At 39.7% G+C, this 14,996-nt stretch overlaps 1 protein-coding gene across 1 annotated transcript in view; it reads left to right on the forward strand.

Moving 5' to 3' along the window:
* Positions 1 to 14,996, forward strand: part of adamts14 (ADAM metallopeptidase with thrombospondin type 1 motif, 14) — a 53,775-nt gene that overhangs the window by 36,146 nt on the left and 2,633 nt on the right. Inside the window, exons 7-21 of the mRNA XM_078279449.1 lie at positions 1,105 to 1,210; positions 5,037 to 5,180; positions 5,368 to 5,500; positions 5,673 to 5,786; positions 5,976 to 6,124; positions 7,145 to 7,317; positions 7,541 to 7,674; positions 8,341 to 8,464; positions 8,765 to 8,845; positions 11,121 to 11,284; positions 11,373 to 11,538; positions 12,526 to 12,658; positions 12,824 to 13,031; positions 14,045 to 14,174; positions 14,816 to 14,923. Coding sequence (XP_078135575.1) covers positions 1,105 to 1,210; positions 5,037 to 5,180; positions 5,368 to 5,500; positions 5,673 to 5,786; positions 5,976 to 6,124; positions 7,145 to 7,317; positions 7,541 to 7,674; positions 8,341 to 8,464; positions 8,765 to 8,845; positions 11,121 to 11,284; positions 11,373 to 11,538; positions 12,526 to 12,658; positions 12,824 to 13,031; positions 14,045 to 14,174; positions 14,816 to 14,923 — 2,067 coding nt within the window. The remainder of the gene's footprint in view (positions 1 to 1,104; positions 1,211 to 5,036; positions 5,181 to 5,367; positions 5,501 to 5,672; positions 5,787 to 5,975; positions 6,125 to 7,144; positions 7,318 to 7,540; positions 7,675 to 8,340; positions 8,465 to 8,764; positions 8,846 to 11,120; positions 11,285 to 11,372; positions 11,539 to 12,525; positions 12,659 to 12,823; positions 13,032 to 14,044; positions 14,175 to 14,815; positions 14,924 to 14,996) is intronic.

Here is a 14,996-nt window from a genome sequence, read left to right on the forward strand (position 1 = left end):
ACCAAAATAACTTGATGCTTTTCAAGACTTTTCATCACCGGCTGTCTGTCTGCTGCATTTTCTGCTTTTTACCTGCATGCCAAAAAAGGTCTTCTGATGGTCAGAGAGCATGAAAATGATCTGAAAGCCGCCAAAAGGAGGCTGGGACGAGCAAGCTTCTGAACCAAACCAAAACGCGCTAAGCTGAATCGCTGCACACCTCTTGATCGAGTTATGTTTAATGTTTGTGCTTTGCTTAAACGTTTGGTGAAATGTGTGAAATGCTGTGATGCCGGGGCAGACGTCTGCTGGGTACAGATGACAGGCTTCCAAGCTTGCTGTTTTTATTCAAGACTTTTCTTGTGAGGAGATGTTCAGGCTCCTTCACCTTCCATCTGCTGTCCATTAGCCCTAAGCAAGGTGCTGTGTTACTGTCTAAACGCAACCTTCTGTCTCAGATCAAAAGCAGTGCACACATAGACAATGTGGGTTTAACATATAATTTAAAGCAATCGTCACAGCATGTTGTTTTTTAACATGTACTAATCTTATGCCATACTTCCACTACGTGGTACGGCTCTGCTCGACTCCACTTTTGGTACTAGGTCCTTTTCTAGTTTTTGTTTTCCACTTGGGATAGTACCCCCCGGCATTATCAGGTAATAATAAGGTGCGGGGCTGCCATTTTTTTTTTTATATGGGGCGAGTGATTAAAAAATTGGTCTCGCTGTTTGTGCAGGATGTACTGTGTTGCGCTAGTTACAATTCTCACTCACCAATCAGTGGTCAGCAGTGTTTTAACTCCACCTTTTAGTATTGGCTCAGCTCGCTTGGAACCTCGACCGAGGTGGTATACTAGTAGGTACTATCCACAACTTTGCTAATGAAAAACCAAAAACGAGTGAGTTGAGTGGAGCAGAGAAGAGCCTTACCGTGCAGTGGAAACACGGTCAGTCAGACAGCCGGCTGCTCACCAAGAAAAGATTGAGACCGTCACAATGACTGCAATCACATCTTAACTATAGCTCTACTTTTGTACCGAGATCATCAGCACTGCATGGAAATGTCATGACCTTCATCCTGGTACTTGATTATTAGGGCTGTGTGGTCTTTTCTGTTGCCCAGGTTACGCTCCAGTTACAGGGATGTGCCACCCACTGAGGAGCTGCACTCTGAACCACGAGGACGGCTTCTCCTCCGCCTTTGTGGTTGCTCATGAAACCGGCCATGTGTGAGTAATGGCAAGACTATGAAAGGACAAGCAGGGTCTTGCAGGATCTTGCTGCATCCAATTAAGCCAACAGTTCTGTATGGTAACTGTAGTCTGTAATCAAAGGTAGAGAGAGCCCTTTAACAAGGCAATGTTGTCTTAACAAAACAAAGATCTGGTTGCATCAGCATGTGCATGCATATACTCAGCCAGGCAAGATGAGCTTGTTCAGCTCTGCGGTTTGAAAAAATGACACCAGACAAATTTATCAATACCTAATAAGAGCATGTGTACGTAGGTGTGTACATAAACCACATGTCGTGTATATGCATATACTCTTTGCCCACTTTATCAGGTACACCTGTATATTTTAATGCAACCTACACACCTGTTCGACCATTAAGTCTGTTTTTATGATGCCTATAATGTTCAGTTTTGTTGACACTGTCATAGAGATGTCAATTCAGTTGTGTGTTTTGCATTGAGGTCATAGTTAGAGGTTGTGTTTTCTGAACTGCATTAAATTAAGAGGTGATTCTAGTATTTTTCCCTCCTCATTGTAAATAGGAAGGACACAGATTATGAAACACCTCTCAATATAATGTAGTCCAATATAACATGCAGCAAAGGGCTGCAGACTGGAGTTGAACCTGTGGCTGCTGCGGTAAGAACTGAGCATTTGTACATGGGGTGCATGCCCTACCAGGTGAGCTACGCAGGCGCCTCCAGCATCACTTTTAAGATGACATCCAACATTTTAATTTACACATTTCCCATAATGTCACCAAAAACGCAACATTGTGAGTTTCAGAAAAATAGATTAGTTATAGAAAGGCTTTTGTATTGGATTAGAATCATTAGGTGTACCTTATAAAGTGGCCACTGAGTGCATGTTGTATACATTATTTTTAGAATATTACTGGAAAAATGTTTTGAATACTTCTTTGATTTCTACAAACTTCTCCCTAAGATTATAGGGTGAAGTGTCACCAGGGGAGATTATGTTTAAACATTGATTTTGCATTATATAATTTGATTTATACATGGATCATTTAAAATAGGAAAACTTTTGATTACAAAAATACCACAATGTTTAAAAGGCCCTTTTAAAGCTCTGGAATTGAACTTTTAAACATATTAGTAGTAACATGTAACAGCAAATTATATACCAAAGTAGTACGAGTCAAACCTCAATACATTTTCAGTATCTACTGGAATGTGTCTGCAGCACTGAGTATAATAAATCGTCAAGTTCTGAAAGTTGGCTTTCCTCAACTGATTTATTCTGACGTAGACCAGAAAACCTTTGACTTTAGACAGTATTTAATTTAGGCAAAGTCCTTGTACGGCTGCTTGTGTTTAGATGACTTTAAACACTGATGCATTGAGACATTTGGCTTATTTTATCGAATGAAAAAAGATTTGTAGAGAAACTTGTATAGTCTTCAAGTAAAGTATTGGAGCTGTTTCTGATCTTTATGCTAAGCTAACTGGCTGCTGGCTGTAGCTTCATATTTACTGTAAAGACATTGATTTTCTCGTCTACTCTCGGCAAAACAGAGAATAACCAAAATGTATGACTGTTTCTTTAAGTTAAGTAGTAGTTACTTTCCACCTCTATGGCTCCCTATTAATTAAGTTTAGTGTAGCGACAGGCTGCATCCACTCTGTGAACTTGTTGAGCTTCAGTTGGAATCATTAGCAGCTTCTGCCCTTGGTCATAAACCAGAGTTATCATGTTTACCTAATGGTCCATTTAACACAGGCTTCCTCTCCTATAATGGGGCTCTAAAGGCTTCTGATGTAATGTCTGTGAACTGACCCACCTGCTGCGCCACGAACATCGAACAAGTGGCCAGACAGACTTGATTGACTGTCACATCGCACAAAAGAACAGAAGAACAGGTCACTAACCTCTTCATCTGCTAACCGTGGAAAGGGGCCAGACTCCGTGCTATGCCCGACAGTGCATGACTAATTCAGTGATTGAATGCACCACTTTTAAACTGGACGGCATCCACACTTTAATGGTATTCATTTTTGGTTCAATGGTTTAGAGTACCCAACCAATATTTCTCTCAGACTGACTGACTGAGACATAGTTGAAATGTGCATGTAAATCTCAGTCAAAACAGATTTAATATCGCCCCAAACGTCTCCACTATATGATGACATTAATGGCTGACAGAAGTTCAGGTAAAGACCTTGTATTATATTCTAAAAAACTAAAACTGAACAACCAGGAAAAAACATGTGAATCATAGTTTATCATCAGCACACGCATCAGCTTTTCTTTGCATCTTTGTCCCCTTTTTCTTCCCCACTTTCTAGTATCATCTTCTGTGGTAAACAGTGTCCTCTTGCAGTAAGAAACAGAACAACTTTTACAATGCACCTGAACATAAATCAGGGTAAAAACGTAGAAACTGACCTCCATTACATCCTGCTATCGCTGTTCTCGCTGTCCTTTTCATATAATCACAACCTAACATACCTGAATATCAACAGACTGATAATAATAAAGAGATAATGGACATTTGCAAAGTAACTTAGGACATATGAATCAGGGCATTGCTAAAACCAAGATAATCCTTTATTAAACATACTAGATAGCAGATACTTGAGTGATGTGATGAGGGTCACATTGCTTAATAATGCCTTATTAAGTGCACATCCAGTGCTTTTGCAAGGTCTGCAGGGAAGTGCATACACAGAAATAGAAGGACATATGGCTTAAAACAAGGACAACAAAGCCAGACATTAACATTTTGATACTATGTACAGATATGAGTTTGTATATAATAAAAGTGTATACATAAATATACACATTCATACATACACACACGTAAGCAAACAGCTCTATGATGGTTTTAAACAGTAAACAATAGGGCAATGCAAATGGTGTTGGAATAAATAAAGAAGTATTAATATAACAGGTTGCTTATATATCTAGGGTAGGTGGATATGAAAGTATATACAGTGTATATTTGAGAGATATTTAAATCTTCCAATTATGCAAATGAAAGACTGATGCCAGCAGCATCCTGCCCCCTCTGCTGTTCCACTACCTTCGGTAACTCAATGGTTTTTCTCATTGAGGATTTCTTTAATCAGTCTCTGTGAAGAGCTTGAAGCATGTTCCTACACGAGCACTGGCCGCTGTCATGGCTAGGGAGCGTAGACACCATCATTTCATCCCCAAAAAAAGAAAAAAGTTAATTAGTTTGTTGGCATTTAACAACCACCGCTCTCCATGAGGCTTTGTCACTGTGTCAGTGGCAAATGAGATATGATGTTTCAAGCTCAACCTGAATGTGTATGGAAATGTCATTGTGTTCAGAGTAAATCAGCCAATATAACTTTTAGAGGGTGACACCTTGTAACTAATAGAGAGCTCAAGGTGACAACATTTCACTTTCTTTCAGTACAAAGATTACAGATGCTAGTAGCACCATGGAGAGCCAAAACCCTGCTGCTTGCTATGAATATCATTATCACATTAAGCCTAAAGGTATTTTTGTAAAAGAAAAACATCTGGTGTAGTTTGGATTTTTTAAACTGTGGCACTTTTGACCTCTTTTTCATTTAGCGAAATATACCAAACTTCTCAATGCGTCAGCGTTTATTGTTGCAGCTGAAGAACTCTATCAAAATAAAAGACAAAATAAATCTGTGGTTTTAGATTAGGAAATATCTGATCAATGGCCAAATTTCAGTACTTGACAGACAATACTTCATACTATGGACACATTTTGATCAGTACTCAATATGTTTTGAGTTTTCAAAATTATTTCTCCTGTACTTTGCTTTCCTCCTGTTCAATAAACCATTTTTTCCCCCCCGTCAGGCTGGGCATGGAGCACGACGGCCAGGGGAATCGTTGTGCCGATGAGACCAGTATGGGCAGCATCATGGCACCACTTGTCCAGGCAGCTTTCCACCGCTATCACTGGTCACGTTGCAGCAAACAGGAGCTCAATCGATACATCCAGTACGTTCTGTTGATCCAGCTCCCTGACTTTTCTCTCCATTTTCTCCACTATTGGTTTTGCGCTGCACAGCTTATATGTGAAGCAGTTCAATGTGTTACTGTTTGTTTTGTGTGAACTTTCTCCTTATCTGGTCTGTTCTTCAAAAATCTCCAATCTATGACTCTATTTTTCTCATCTTTTCTTCAGCTCCTATGACTGCCTGCTGGATGATCCCTTTGAACACAAGTGGCCTAAGCTTCCTGAGCTCCCTGGAATAAATTATTCAATGGACGAGCAGTGCCGCTTTGATTTTGGTGTCGGTTATAAAATGTGCACTGCTGTAAGTCCTTCACGCCTGTAATCTCCAAAATATTGATTGATTGATTTAAGTGACAGTGATGTACAGTAAGGGTGGATTTTCCTCCTGCAGCATGAATAAAGTTAAATGAATGAGTTTGTTTACATTTCCAAAAGGAATAGCTGATGCACACAATTGCTGTTTTCTCATTTAGTTTCGAACCTACGACCCTTGCAAGCAACTGTGGTGCAGTCACCCAGACAACCAGTACTTTTGTAAAACCAAAAAAGGTCCTCCGGTGGATGGAACAGAGTGTGCACCAGGAAAGGTGGGAAATGTCTCTGAATCAGCTTTGAATTATAATTTTGTTTTTGTACAGTGGACCTTTCTGGGATCTCTAAAGTAAATAGAAAACCAAAAAGCAGTCATTAGTCTGGACTTTTTTTTTTTCTTCTTTCTTCTTTCTGTCTGTCTTTTAGCACTGAGTTTTTTTCTCCTGTCTTTGTCATATTTTTAGTGGTGCTTCAAGGGCCATTGCATCTGGAGATCCAGCCAGCAACCTCAGGGCCACGATGGGAGTTGGGGCTCCTGGTCCAAATTCAGCTCTTGCTCCAGGACATGTGGAGGTGGAGTTCGCTCTCGCAGCAGACAGTGCAACAACCCTCCGTGAGTGAGAGCAAGAAAAAGAGAACCGCTGAAACAAAAATCAGCTACTTTTTCAGGGGGCCAAATAGTTTATACGCTTTGTGTGCTCATCCAACAGGTGATACAGTAAAAGTGTGAATGCAGAGCTGGAGAGCATTGACAGTTTGTGATCCAGCACTGGCTTTGATTAAGTTTGCTTAAACTTGACTTGAAAGAGTGTGAGCTACTGTATGAATCTCTGCCAATTTGTTACCGTTTATATTAAGTTTTACATGATTCCATTTTCTCTTCATTTAGCACATTTTTCAGTTTTATACTCTTACAGGATATAATGAAGCATTTATCTTAATTTGTGAGCCTTCACAATTCAGATTTTTGCAGGTACCAGGTTTGTTTAAAAGGCCTTTCGAGCTTTTTACAAGCATGTGTTTCCGGTTTTGGTGTGACCACCACGGCAGTTCAGTGTTTGGAAATAAAGTCATTATTCTAGGGGTACATAATCAACATTACACTACCAAACTTCAAACTGCAGCAATGCTCACACTGTTTAAAGTTTTGATTGCTTCACTCATTATTTACAGTATTATTTACATCGTATTATTCTAGTACCATTAAAATACAGTTTAACTTTATTTTTTATTTTAACGTCAGTTTTTCTTATTCAGTTTCAAACTGCTTATAAAATTCAAAGAAACAGAATACATTAAGTAACAAGGCCCTTCCTTACCTCCACCTAAAGAAGGAGGTGTCTCATAAGGATATGAAATGAGAAATGTCAATTATTATAAAAATGTATAGTATATATGCAGTTTAAGAGAGTATAGAATGGATTGCAGGAATCCACTTCTTAATAAATTGGGGGTTTAAAGCTTTAGTCCACATGTTATTTGTTCCATCTCATAAAGTTCCCATACTTTTTAAATCTAGCCTTTCCTTCAAAACCTCCTGGAATTATACCAAGAAGGACAATCTTTGGATCTTTGGGAATATCATGATGGAAAACGTCTTTAAGGGCATCATTTTGTTTCTGTTATTTATCAGGCCTGCCTATGGTGGCCGAGATTGCCCCGGCTCTGCTTTTGACTACCAGATGTGCAACACGGAGGAGTGTGCTGGCCCTTACGAAGACTTCCGTGCTCAGCAGTGCATCCAAAGGAGCAACAAATACCACAACAACATCAAGCACACCTGGCTACCGTATGAGCACCCAGATGGTAAGTCTGTAAAAAGCGAAGCAAAATTGGCTCTCTTTTTCAGAGGTTTGCTTTAAAGTTTTGTGTAAAGCAACAAGTGGGACAGATTACATTTGCAGGAGCAGCTGCTCTCACGCATATTTCGATTTAGGTGGGTGTTATCTCTCCTCTGTGTCCTGTTGATGTCTTTCTTAGATTCTGAAGATATTTGCGTGAACCAAGGTGTGTGCTTTTGTGTTTTCAGAGGCCCGTAAGTGTGAGCTGAGCTGTACATCAAAGGAAACAGGAGAGGTTGTGTTCATGAACCAGGTGATGCACGATGGGACCCGCTGCAGCTACTCAGAGCCCTTCAGCGTGTGCGCCCGAGGAGAGTGTCTGGTATGTCGCTGCTAAACTACGGCACTCACAAACACAAACCTTGACGTGTTTTAAGTTACAAATTAAAGGCCATATAAAATAAGCATAAATAAAATATAAATAACCTTTTTTATGTAAATACATGTAATTGCTTTTTTTTTTTTTAAGATGATATGAAAACACACGTGCTGTTGCTTATTGCAATAATTTCTGTGCATGTTTTATGCCAGAGATCAGCATCCTCAGGCAGCTGAGCATCCGGAGGAATACTGTATGTAATAATAACTCACCTGACAATGAGCTGAGTTTGGAAATGCCATTGTTCCTTAGAGCCTTAACCTTTACTCAAGTTCATTTTGATGATTAAAAATGTGCCCTTAGAAAGAGTTATGCAGATATTTGATGGCTGCACACCTCTGCACACACACAGCCATTCTTTTGTCTCAACATTCACCTTGGACATAAAGTTGAAACTTCTATTGTGGCAGGCCAACCGCTCCGTGTTTTGGCTACATTCCTGTTATGTCTGGGTGTGTTTCCAAAATGCATCATCTAACATCCGAACCAGTTGCCTGCAGCATTTTTCCCATGGCATCATTTTCCTAGTGGAGCAATCTCAGTCTGCATAAAAGTCAGCCACAGCATTGCCCTGATTTGATTGACTGTCTTTGCCTTTCTCTCACACAGCATGTGGGCTGTGACAAGGAGGTTGGCTCGTACAAACAAGAGGACAAATGTGGAGTGTGCGAGGGGGACAACTCCCACTGTCGCACCGTGAAGCTGACACTCACCAAGACGCCCAAAAAGAATGGTAATTATCAGCGACGTGGACAGGCCAGTGCTGAAGTAAGCAACTCTGCTTCAGATGAGTCATTATATGAGACTTTCATTATTTAACTTTAAATTAACTAATCCAGAGGCCTTAAACACATCTTCCCATATCTGTGTTTAACCAACCACCCGTATCCCACCAAACTTTCATCCAACAAAGGATCAAACTTTCTGTCTTTATAATTTGATTCAGAAATAATTGGCTGCTATTACAGCCAGGAACAGTGACGGCTGTTTAAGGTTCCCAACTGAAACGGGCCGTGGCTTTTTGTCTTGATAGGAATGCTGAAAATGTTCGACATCCCAATAGGAGCCCGCCACATAGTTATCGAAGAGAACGAGACTTCCCCTCATATAATTGGTGAGTGTGTCACATCCTTTTTGCCAACCGTGGAAACACGTGATACTATTGGTGTTAAGTAACGGAATCAGTTTGTGACTAAAATTCACAAGACCAGTTGTTTTCCAAATGTTACAGGTTTCTTGTTTGTGTGTATCTGTGTATGACCACATCATATTGTAATTGTTGGCTCATTTACCTTGTAAGACTGGCAGTATAACTTCAGCACAGGGTCACCAAGTTCAACATCTTCACTCAATAAAGAAGGACGTTAAAGAGTCTGTTCACCCTCAAAACACACATAAACATGTAAACAGCTTTGGCTTCATTTGTCCAGGTTTGAGATATCTGTCAGATTCTTGTCACCACTCCAATTCAATGGAGTTCAATTTGTGGCACTCGCAGGATTCAAAAATTCTCATGCAAGAGCCGCTCATACGAACACATGCGTTCTTAAGGGGAACAAGTCATTTAAGAGAAGAAAAACTTAAATGGTCATAAACCTGTATAATCTGATTAAATGTGGAGTTTAAATATGTTACCAAAATCAATATGATGGGCATTGTGGCGCTCAACAGTGTAACATCACCTACTGTATAATATTCCTCGTCTATCTCCATGACTACCACGTGCCCTTGATCGCCTCCTATCTGACTCATTGACCACTTTGCTGTAGCAAGATGTTTTTTTAGTAGGCTATTCAACACAATTCTTTATTTCTGTCACAGTACAAGGCTACTGTAATGACACATCGTTGAAAACTGTACTCTTACTGTTTTCTAATTGTTTTGGGGCCCCTGACAGCAGGACTTTAAGCTTTGTGTTTGTAAATTCTTTTGACTCTTGGGTATCATTTTTGTGAATGAAATGTCAGTTATGCCAATTAACACATCTCACAAACATGTACTGAACAGGTGGCATTCATCAGGTTAAAACAAGCAATTTACAACAAGTGTGTTTATTCAGGGTTTTGTGAGTCCGACTGACCAGAGTTTAGGATCTAAAAATGAGTTTGCATGAGGCCCATTGTCCTGCTGGTTACTTTGGATATCCTGACTGACTACATCTGTCCTTCACCAAGTAGATTTGCAAACCAGATTTCAAGCTTAAAGAGCATATTTGATACAAAAAAGATATATTTTCAGTGGAGTATCCCCTTCAGAGTTCCAATATAATGTTTGGATATAAGGCTATACATAATTAACATATAGTACAGTATGTGTAGCCAGGAGCGATGCCCCCCTGTGGTGTTTGATGTTACAAACACTTTTCTGTTTGTCAAACTGTGGGTAGCAACATACAAAAAGGAAAAACAATATCTATAAAGTGTTAGAAACAATATGTTCAATCTGTCCAAAAAGGAGCAGGACGAAGCTGAAGCTTGTTATTTTTCCCACCCCTCATTCAACTTCTGTCCAGATTGGTGCAAAGTAAAGTTTCTGTTAAGAAAGAGTCTGCAAATGTCAGTCACCGCCTGTGTTTTCTCATCTGAATTTTAAATTATTGAAGTAGTTGTAAAACGAAGAATTTCACAATCCCTAATAATAAATTAGCGTGGTGTACTATGTCTTATATTTCATCTACTTAATCACAAACAGCTTAATGTGAGAACCTTTTTTAACAGGGAACAGTTGACAGAAAAATGATCACCCCTTGTTTTCCCACGAAGCTGACGTCTATGTTATTTCTCCCGATGGATTATTATAGATGTCAGTGCAATCACCGCACATAACTGGTGCTATTGTAGTGATAGGAAAATAACAAAATAGCTTTCTAATTTAAGCGACACTGCTGTGCTAATGAGTTTCCATTTAAGCTTAATGTAGGCTTTATCTGTAAATGAAATGTGAAGCCTTGTGTCAGAACTAATGAGACTGGAGCATGTCTACAGGTTTAAGGAGTGACAGACTTGTATCCTTCAACTTACAGTAGTTCTCTGTACGACTGACGATGGTGAGTCAGGATCACCGAGGCATTCAGCCCAAACCTTCCCGCTCCTCTTTTCTCCACTCTTTTCCTCTCTGGCTTTTATTAGCTCATGGGAAGAAGAGATGACACACAACTTGGAGAAATTACTGTTGGCTAACCACAGCGCCAAACATCTCAAAATACGTACTGACACGTTCCCTGCTAAAAGGAAAATCTCAGTTGTTTGGCGGGGGAGGGGTTGATCCTGAATTTGTGTTCAATCTTTGAGATTTTTAATGAATGAAACTAAAAGCTACATGATGTGCACACATTCTTTTCCACCACACATGCATGAAGAAAACTTTTTTTTTTCACTTATTACTGACAGCTGTGAAGAATCAAGTTACTGGAAACTTCATACTGAATTCAAAAAGTGAAGACGCTGAAACAAAGACATTCATCGAAAATGGTTTACAGTGGGAGTATTTACTGGATGGTGGAAAGGAGACGCTAAAAACAACTGGTCCGCTGCATGAAGGCATTGTAGTGCTGGTGAGTGGGACTGGAACAGGATCATCACTCTTTACTTTTTCCTGAGTTTCATTGTTTTTCTACTAAACCTTGTTTCATTTCGCTTCAGGTCATTCCCCAGGAAGAAGATGCAAAGATCAGCCTGACATATAAGTATATCATACATGAGGACCTGTTACCGCTTATTACCAACAACAATGTTCTTCTGGCTGAACTGGACACCTATGAGTGGGCACTGAAGAGCTGGTCTCAGTGCTCCAAACCCTGCGGGGGAGGTAAGTTTTCACCTGGTTCTAACATCTGTCCTGAGTGACAGCTCTAAGTACGTGTGCTCACACTTGGCAGTAGAATGTGTCACACGTGCATCTTGAATGACCACATGTGATCGAATCTCACTTCCTCTAAATGCAAAAAAAAACACATAATTCCCGTGCATATAGATAGACTACATATTTCAATGAAAAATCGTTTTAGTTAGTGTTGTGTATGTGGGAATTTCAGTTGTAACACTCACATAGGCTAAATCATACATTATTACTGAAACGTGCAATAGCTCATTTAAAAGCGCTACCTACAGTTTGTGTCTGTGTGCCAAAGAAAGTGACATTGTTTTGCGTGACGGCGGTATGTGTGTGTAATATGTTTGGACTTTCTGTGTCAGATCTCTGCAAAGCACTTTGACCACTCTCAGTGGTCTATGTGACATGACAACAATTTTGAATGAGTATGTAGTATGTTTACATGAAGCAATTAAAGCTGCACATCATTACTTGGTGTGTGTTCAGAAAACAGAAAAGATGAAAGAGTTTTTTTCACCATGTTATTGTTAATCTATAGAGAAAAATAGTCACTGACCGACTAATAATATTCTATCACTAATCTAATAGTCGATTCATCGAAAAATGAATTACAACAATTTTGATAATCATTTCAATCATTCATGCCAAATGATAAACATTTGCTATTTCCAATTATTAGAATATATATAGATTTTAGAATATTTGCTTCTGTTCCCTGTTTTTAGTCGTTATACATCAAATATCCTTTGATTTTTTTTTTTTACTGTTGGACAGACAAAACAAACAATTTTAAAGCCAAAATTAAAAGACAATTGGACTCGAAGGAACTTGAAATTAGTTGTAGCTCTAAATGAAAGTTAAGCAAGTTAAAAACATTTGGATTTCAGATTTGTGTATTTAACTATGCTATATGTGTGTATGATTTTGCTGGAAGTTTAATTTTGTACACTTTCCACCTTTCAGGCATACAGTACACAAAATATGGATGCAGGAGGAAAAGTGACAGCCGTTTAGTACATCGAAACTTTTGTGAAACCAGCAAAAAGCCCAAACCCATTCGCAAACGCTGCAATGTCCAAGAGTGTAACCAGCCCACGTGAGTGCCCTCCGGCTATAGATGGTTATATTTGGATAGCTAGTGAGGCATTAAAAGTGATAATAATGGCTTCAGCTTCAAGTGTCCACCCTGACATGGAATATAGGAGCTGTTCAACAGCTGTGTGACGTGAAAACCTTTTTAAAGAGCCTGCTGTGCTGACAGGTGGGTCGTGGAAGAGTGGAGTCCCTGCAGTAAGACTTGCGGGAAGCTCGGCTACCAGACCAGGGCGGTGCAGTGCATGCAGGCGCTTCACAACGGCACCAACAGGCCCGTCCACAGCAAACACTGCACCGAGAATCGGCCAGAGACGAGGAAGGCCTGTAACCACACCACATGCCCCGCCCAGTGGAGGACAGGGGCGTGGTCTCAGGTGAGTCAGTAGGACAGCCAGTTGCACCAGCTCTTGTTGAGTTCAAACTTAGCCTAGTTGTAACGTAAATGTTTATTAAGAGGAAATTTAGGCATTACTAAATTACTGTAAAGTCGGTTGCACCACACAAACAATTTCTTAGGTAGCCATTTGTTGTTACTGAATATTTAATATGTACCTTGGCCCCCTAATACTGTTGTTTTTGGCTATGTAAGCGCTCATGTTTACACTGTTTATTCAGTTGATTTGATTCAGATATTACCAAGCAATCGATTTACACATTACTGAAGTCTCTATAGCTAAGACATTGCTTAAGTTTTAATGGTGCAACCAGATTTAGTAGATATCAGTTGTCAGCTGTTTAAAAATTGCAAGTAGTGTGGCCGGGTTGGCTCGGTGGGTAGAGCAGGCACACATATACTGAGAGGCAATGTGTCTCGATGCAGGGGTCAGGGGTTCGGGTCCGACCTGTGCTGATTTTCTGCACATCTTCCTCCTCTCTCTCACCTAGCTGTCCATCAATTAAAGGCGGAAAAGCCAAAAATAAAATAATCTTTAAAAAAACTTGCTAGTAGCTACTAAGAACTTAGGAAGGACTTTACACACAAACTAAGTGATGTTTTTTTTTAAAAGCAACAATGATCTTATGCCAAGTATAAAAATGTAGAAGGATGGTAGCACTTTATTTCAGTGGGTGTGCATATTATGGCATAATAATAATTTAAAAAAGACATAAACTTGAATTAAACTTCAAACGTCACTTTGAGGGCAAATTAACAGTTTTGGATGCGTTGTGCGATGTGTCAAGCTTTAATAGTTGTATGTTGTCAACCCTGACTGGTTTTCAAGAGCTGTAACAGTGCCGTTAATCATTTCATCACAAGTGTTAATAAGTTTCCTATCGCTTTGACGTGTGTGTGTGTGTGTGTGTGTGTGTGTGTGTGTGTGTGTCTCTGTCTGTCTGTCTGTCTGTCTGTCTGTGTGTTTCTGTGTGTGTGTTGGTGGTGTGGCAGTGTTCGGTGACCTGTGGCGAAGGGATTCAGCAAAGACAGGTGGTTTGCAAGGCCAGCGACAACACCATTGGAGAATGTGAGGGCGAGAAGCCGGAAACAGTCCTCATTTGTAAACTAAGTTCTTGTCCAGGTGAGATCCACAAACATGTAGTAAGGGAACAATATTCACCAAAACAAACACTGTTGGAGAAACGTCCTCTGCATGATCAAGTCATTTCATTTTCATTATGGATACAGAAAGACTTTAAAGGAACTTGTGGGTGATTAACGTCTGCTGCATTATGCTGTAATTATATACATTTAGTCAAAATCACTTTTGGATGGCAGTTATATAAACTTTATGTGATTGACTACATTTTTGTAGTTTGTATGACGAATTACACCAGCTGGTCTAACCACCTTATGGAATCTGTTTAAATTGAGGCATATTCCAGCTTGTGTGTCAAAACATTTCTGCACTGGTGCCCTCCTGCAGCTTTTCTCACATTGCGTCCTCTTCAAAGAGCTGGGATCCACTAACGTGCGTCTGTTTCTCCGCACAGATTAAACATTTTCTTTGTGTTTTTTGTCAAAAACACTAAGAAGAAGTCCAGATCGTGCCCTGCATAGTGTACTTGTAAATGGCACCAAGCTTTATTATAGGTTTTAAAAAGACATCTCTGTTTTCTTACAGTAGCAAGAGGTTGTCAAGAGCTTTTTTTGGGTCTTGTGGCTGCTGTTTAATGTCTTATTTAGGAATATTTTTTTGCCACATTTTGTCCTTCACTCCAGGAAAGCCAGTGTCTCCTCTCACTGTTGAAACAATGGAAAACTCCACAATAAAAGACGAAGCTGTACACCAAAGGGCTCATGAAAATCCTGTCCACAAAATCTCTTCAAGTAAGTCAACATGTAATTTGTTTCAGAAATCACTTTGATAAAAATGTAAAGATCTACAGTAGAAATGTTTTTT

This window comes from Sander vitreus, chromosome 21 (genome assembly GCF_031162955.1).
Source record: "Sander vitreus isolate 19-12246 chromosome 21, sanVit1, whole genome shotgun sequence".
Taxonomy (NCBI): domain Eukaryota; kingdom Metazoa; phylum Chordata; class Actinopteri; order Perciformes; family Percidae; genus Sander; species Sander vitreus.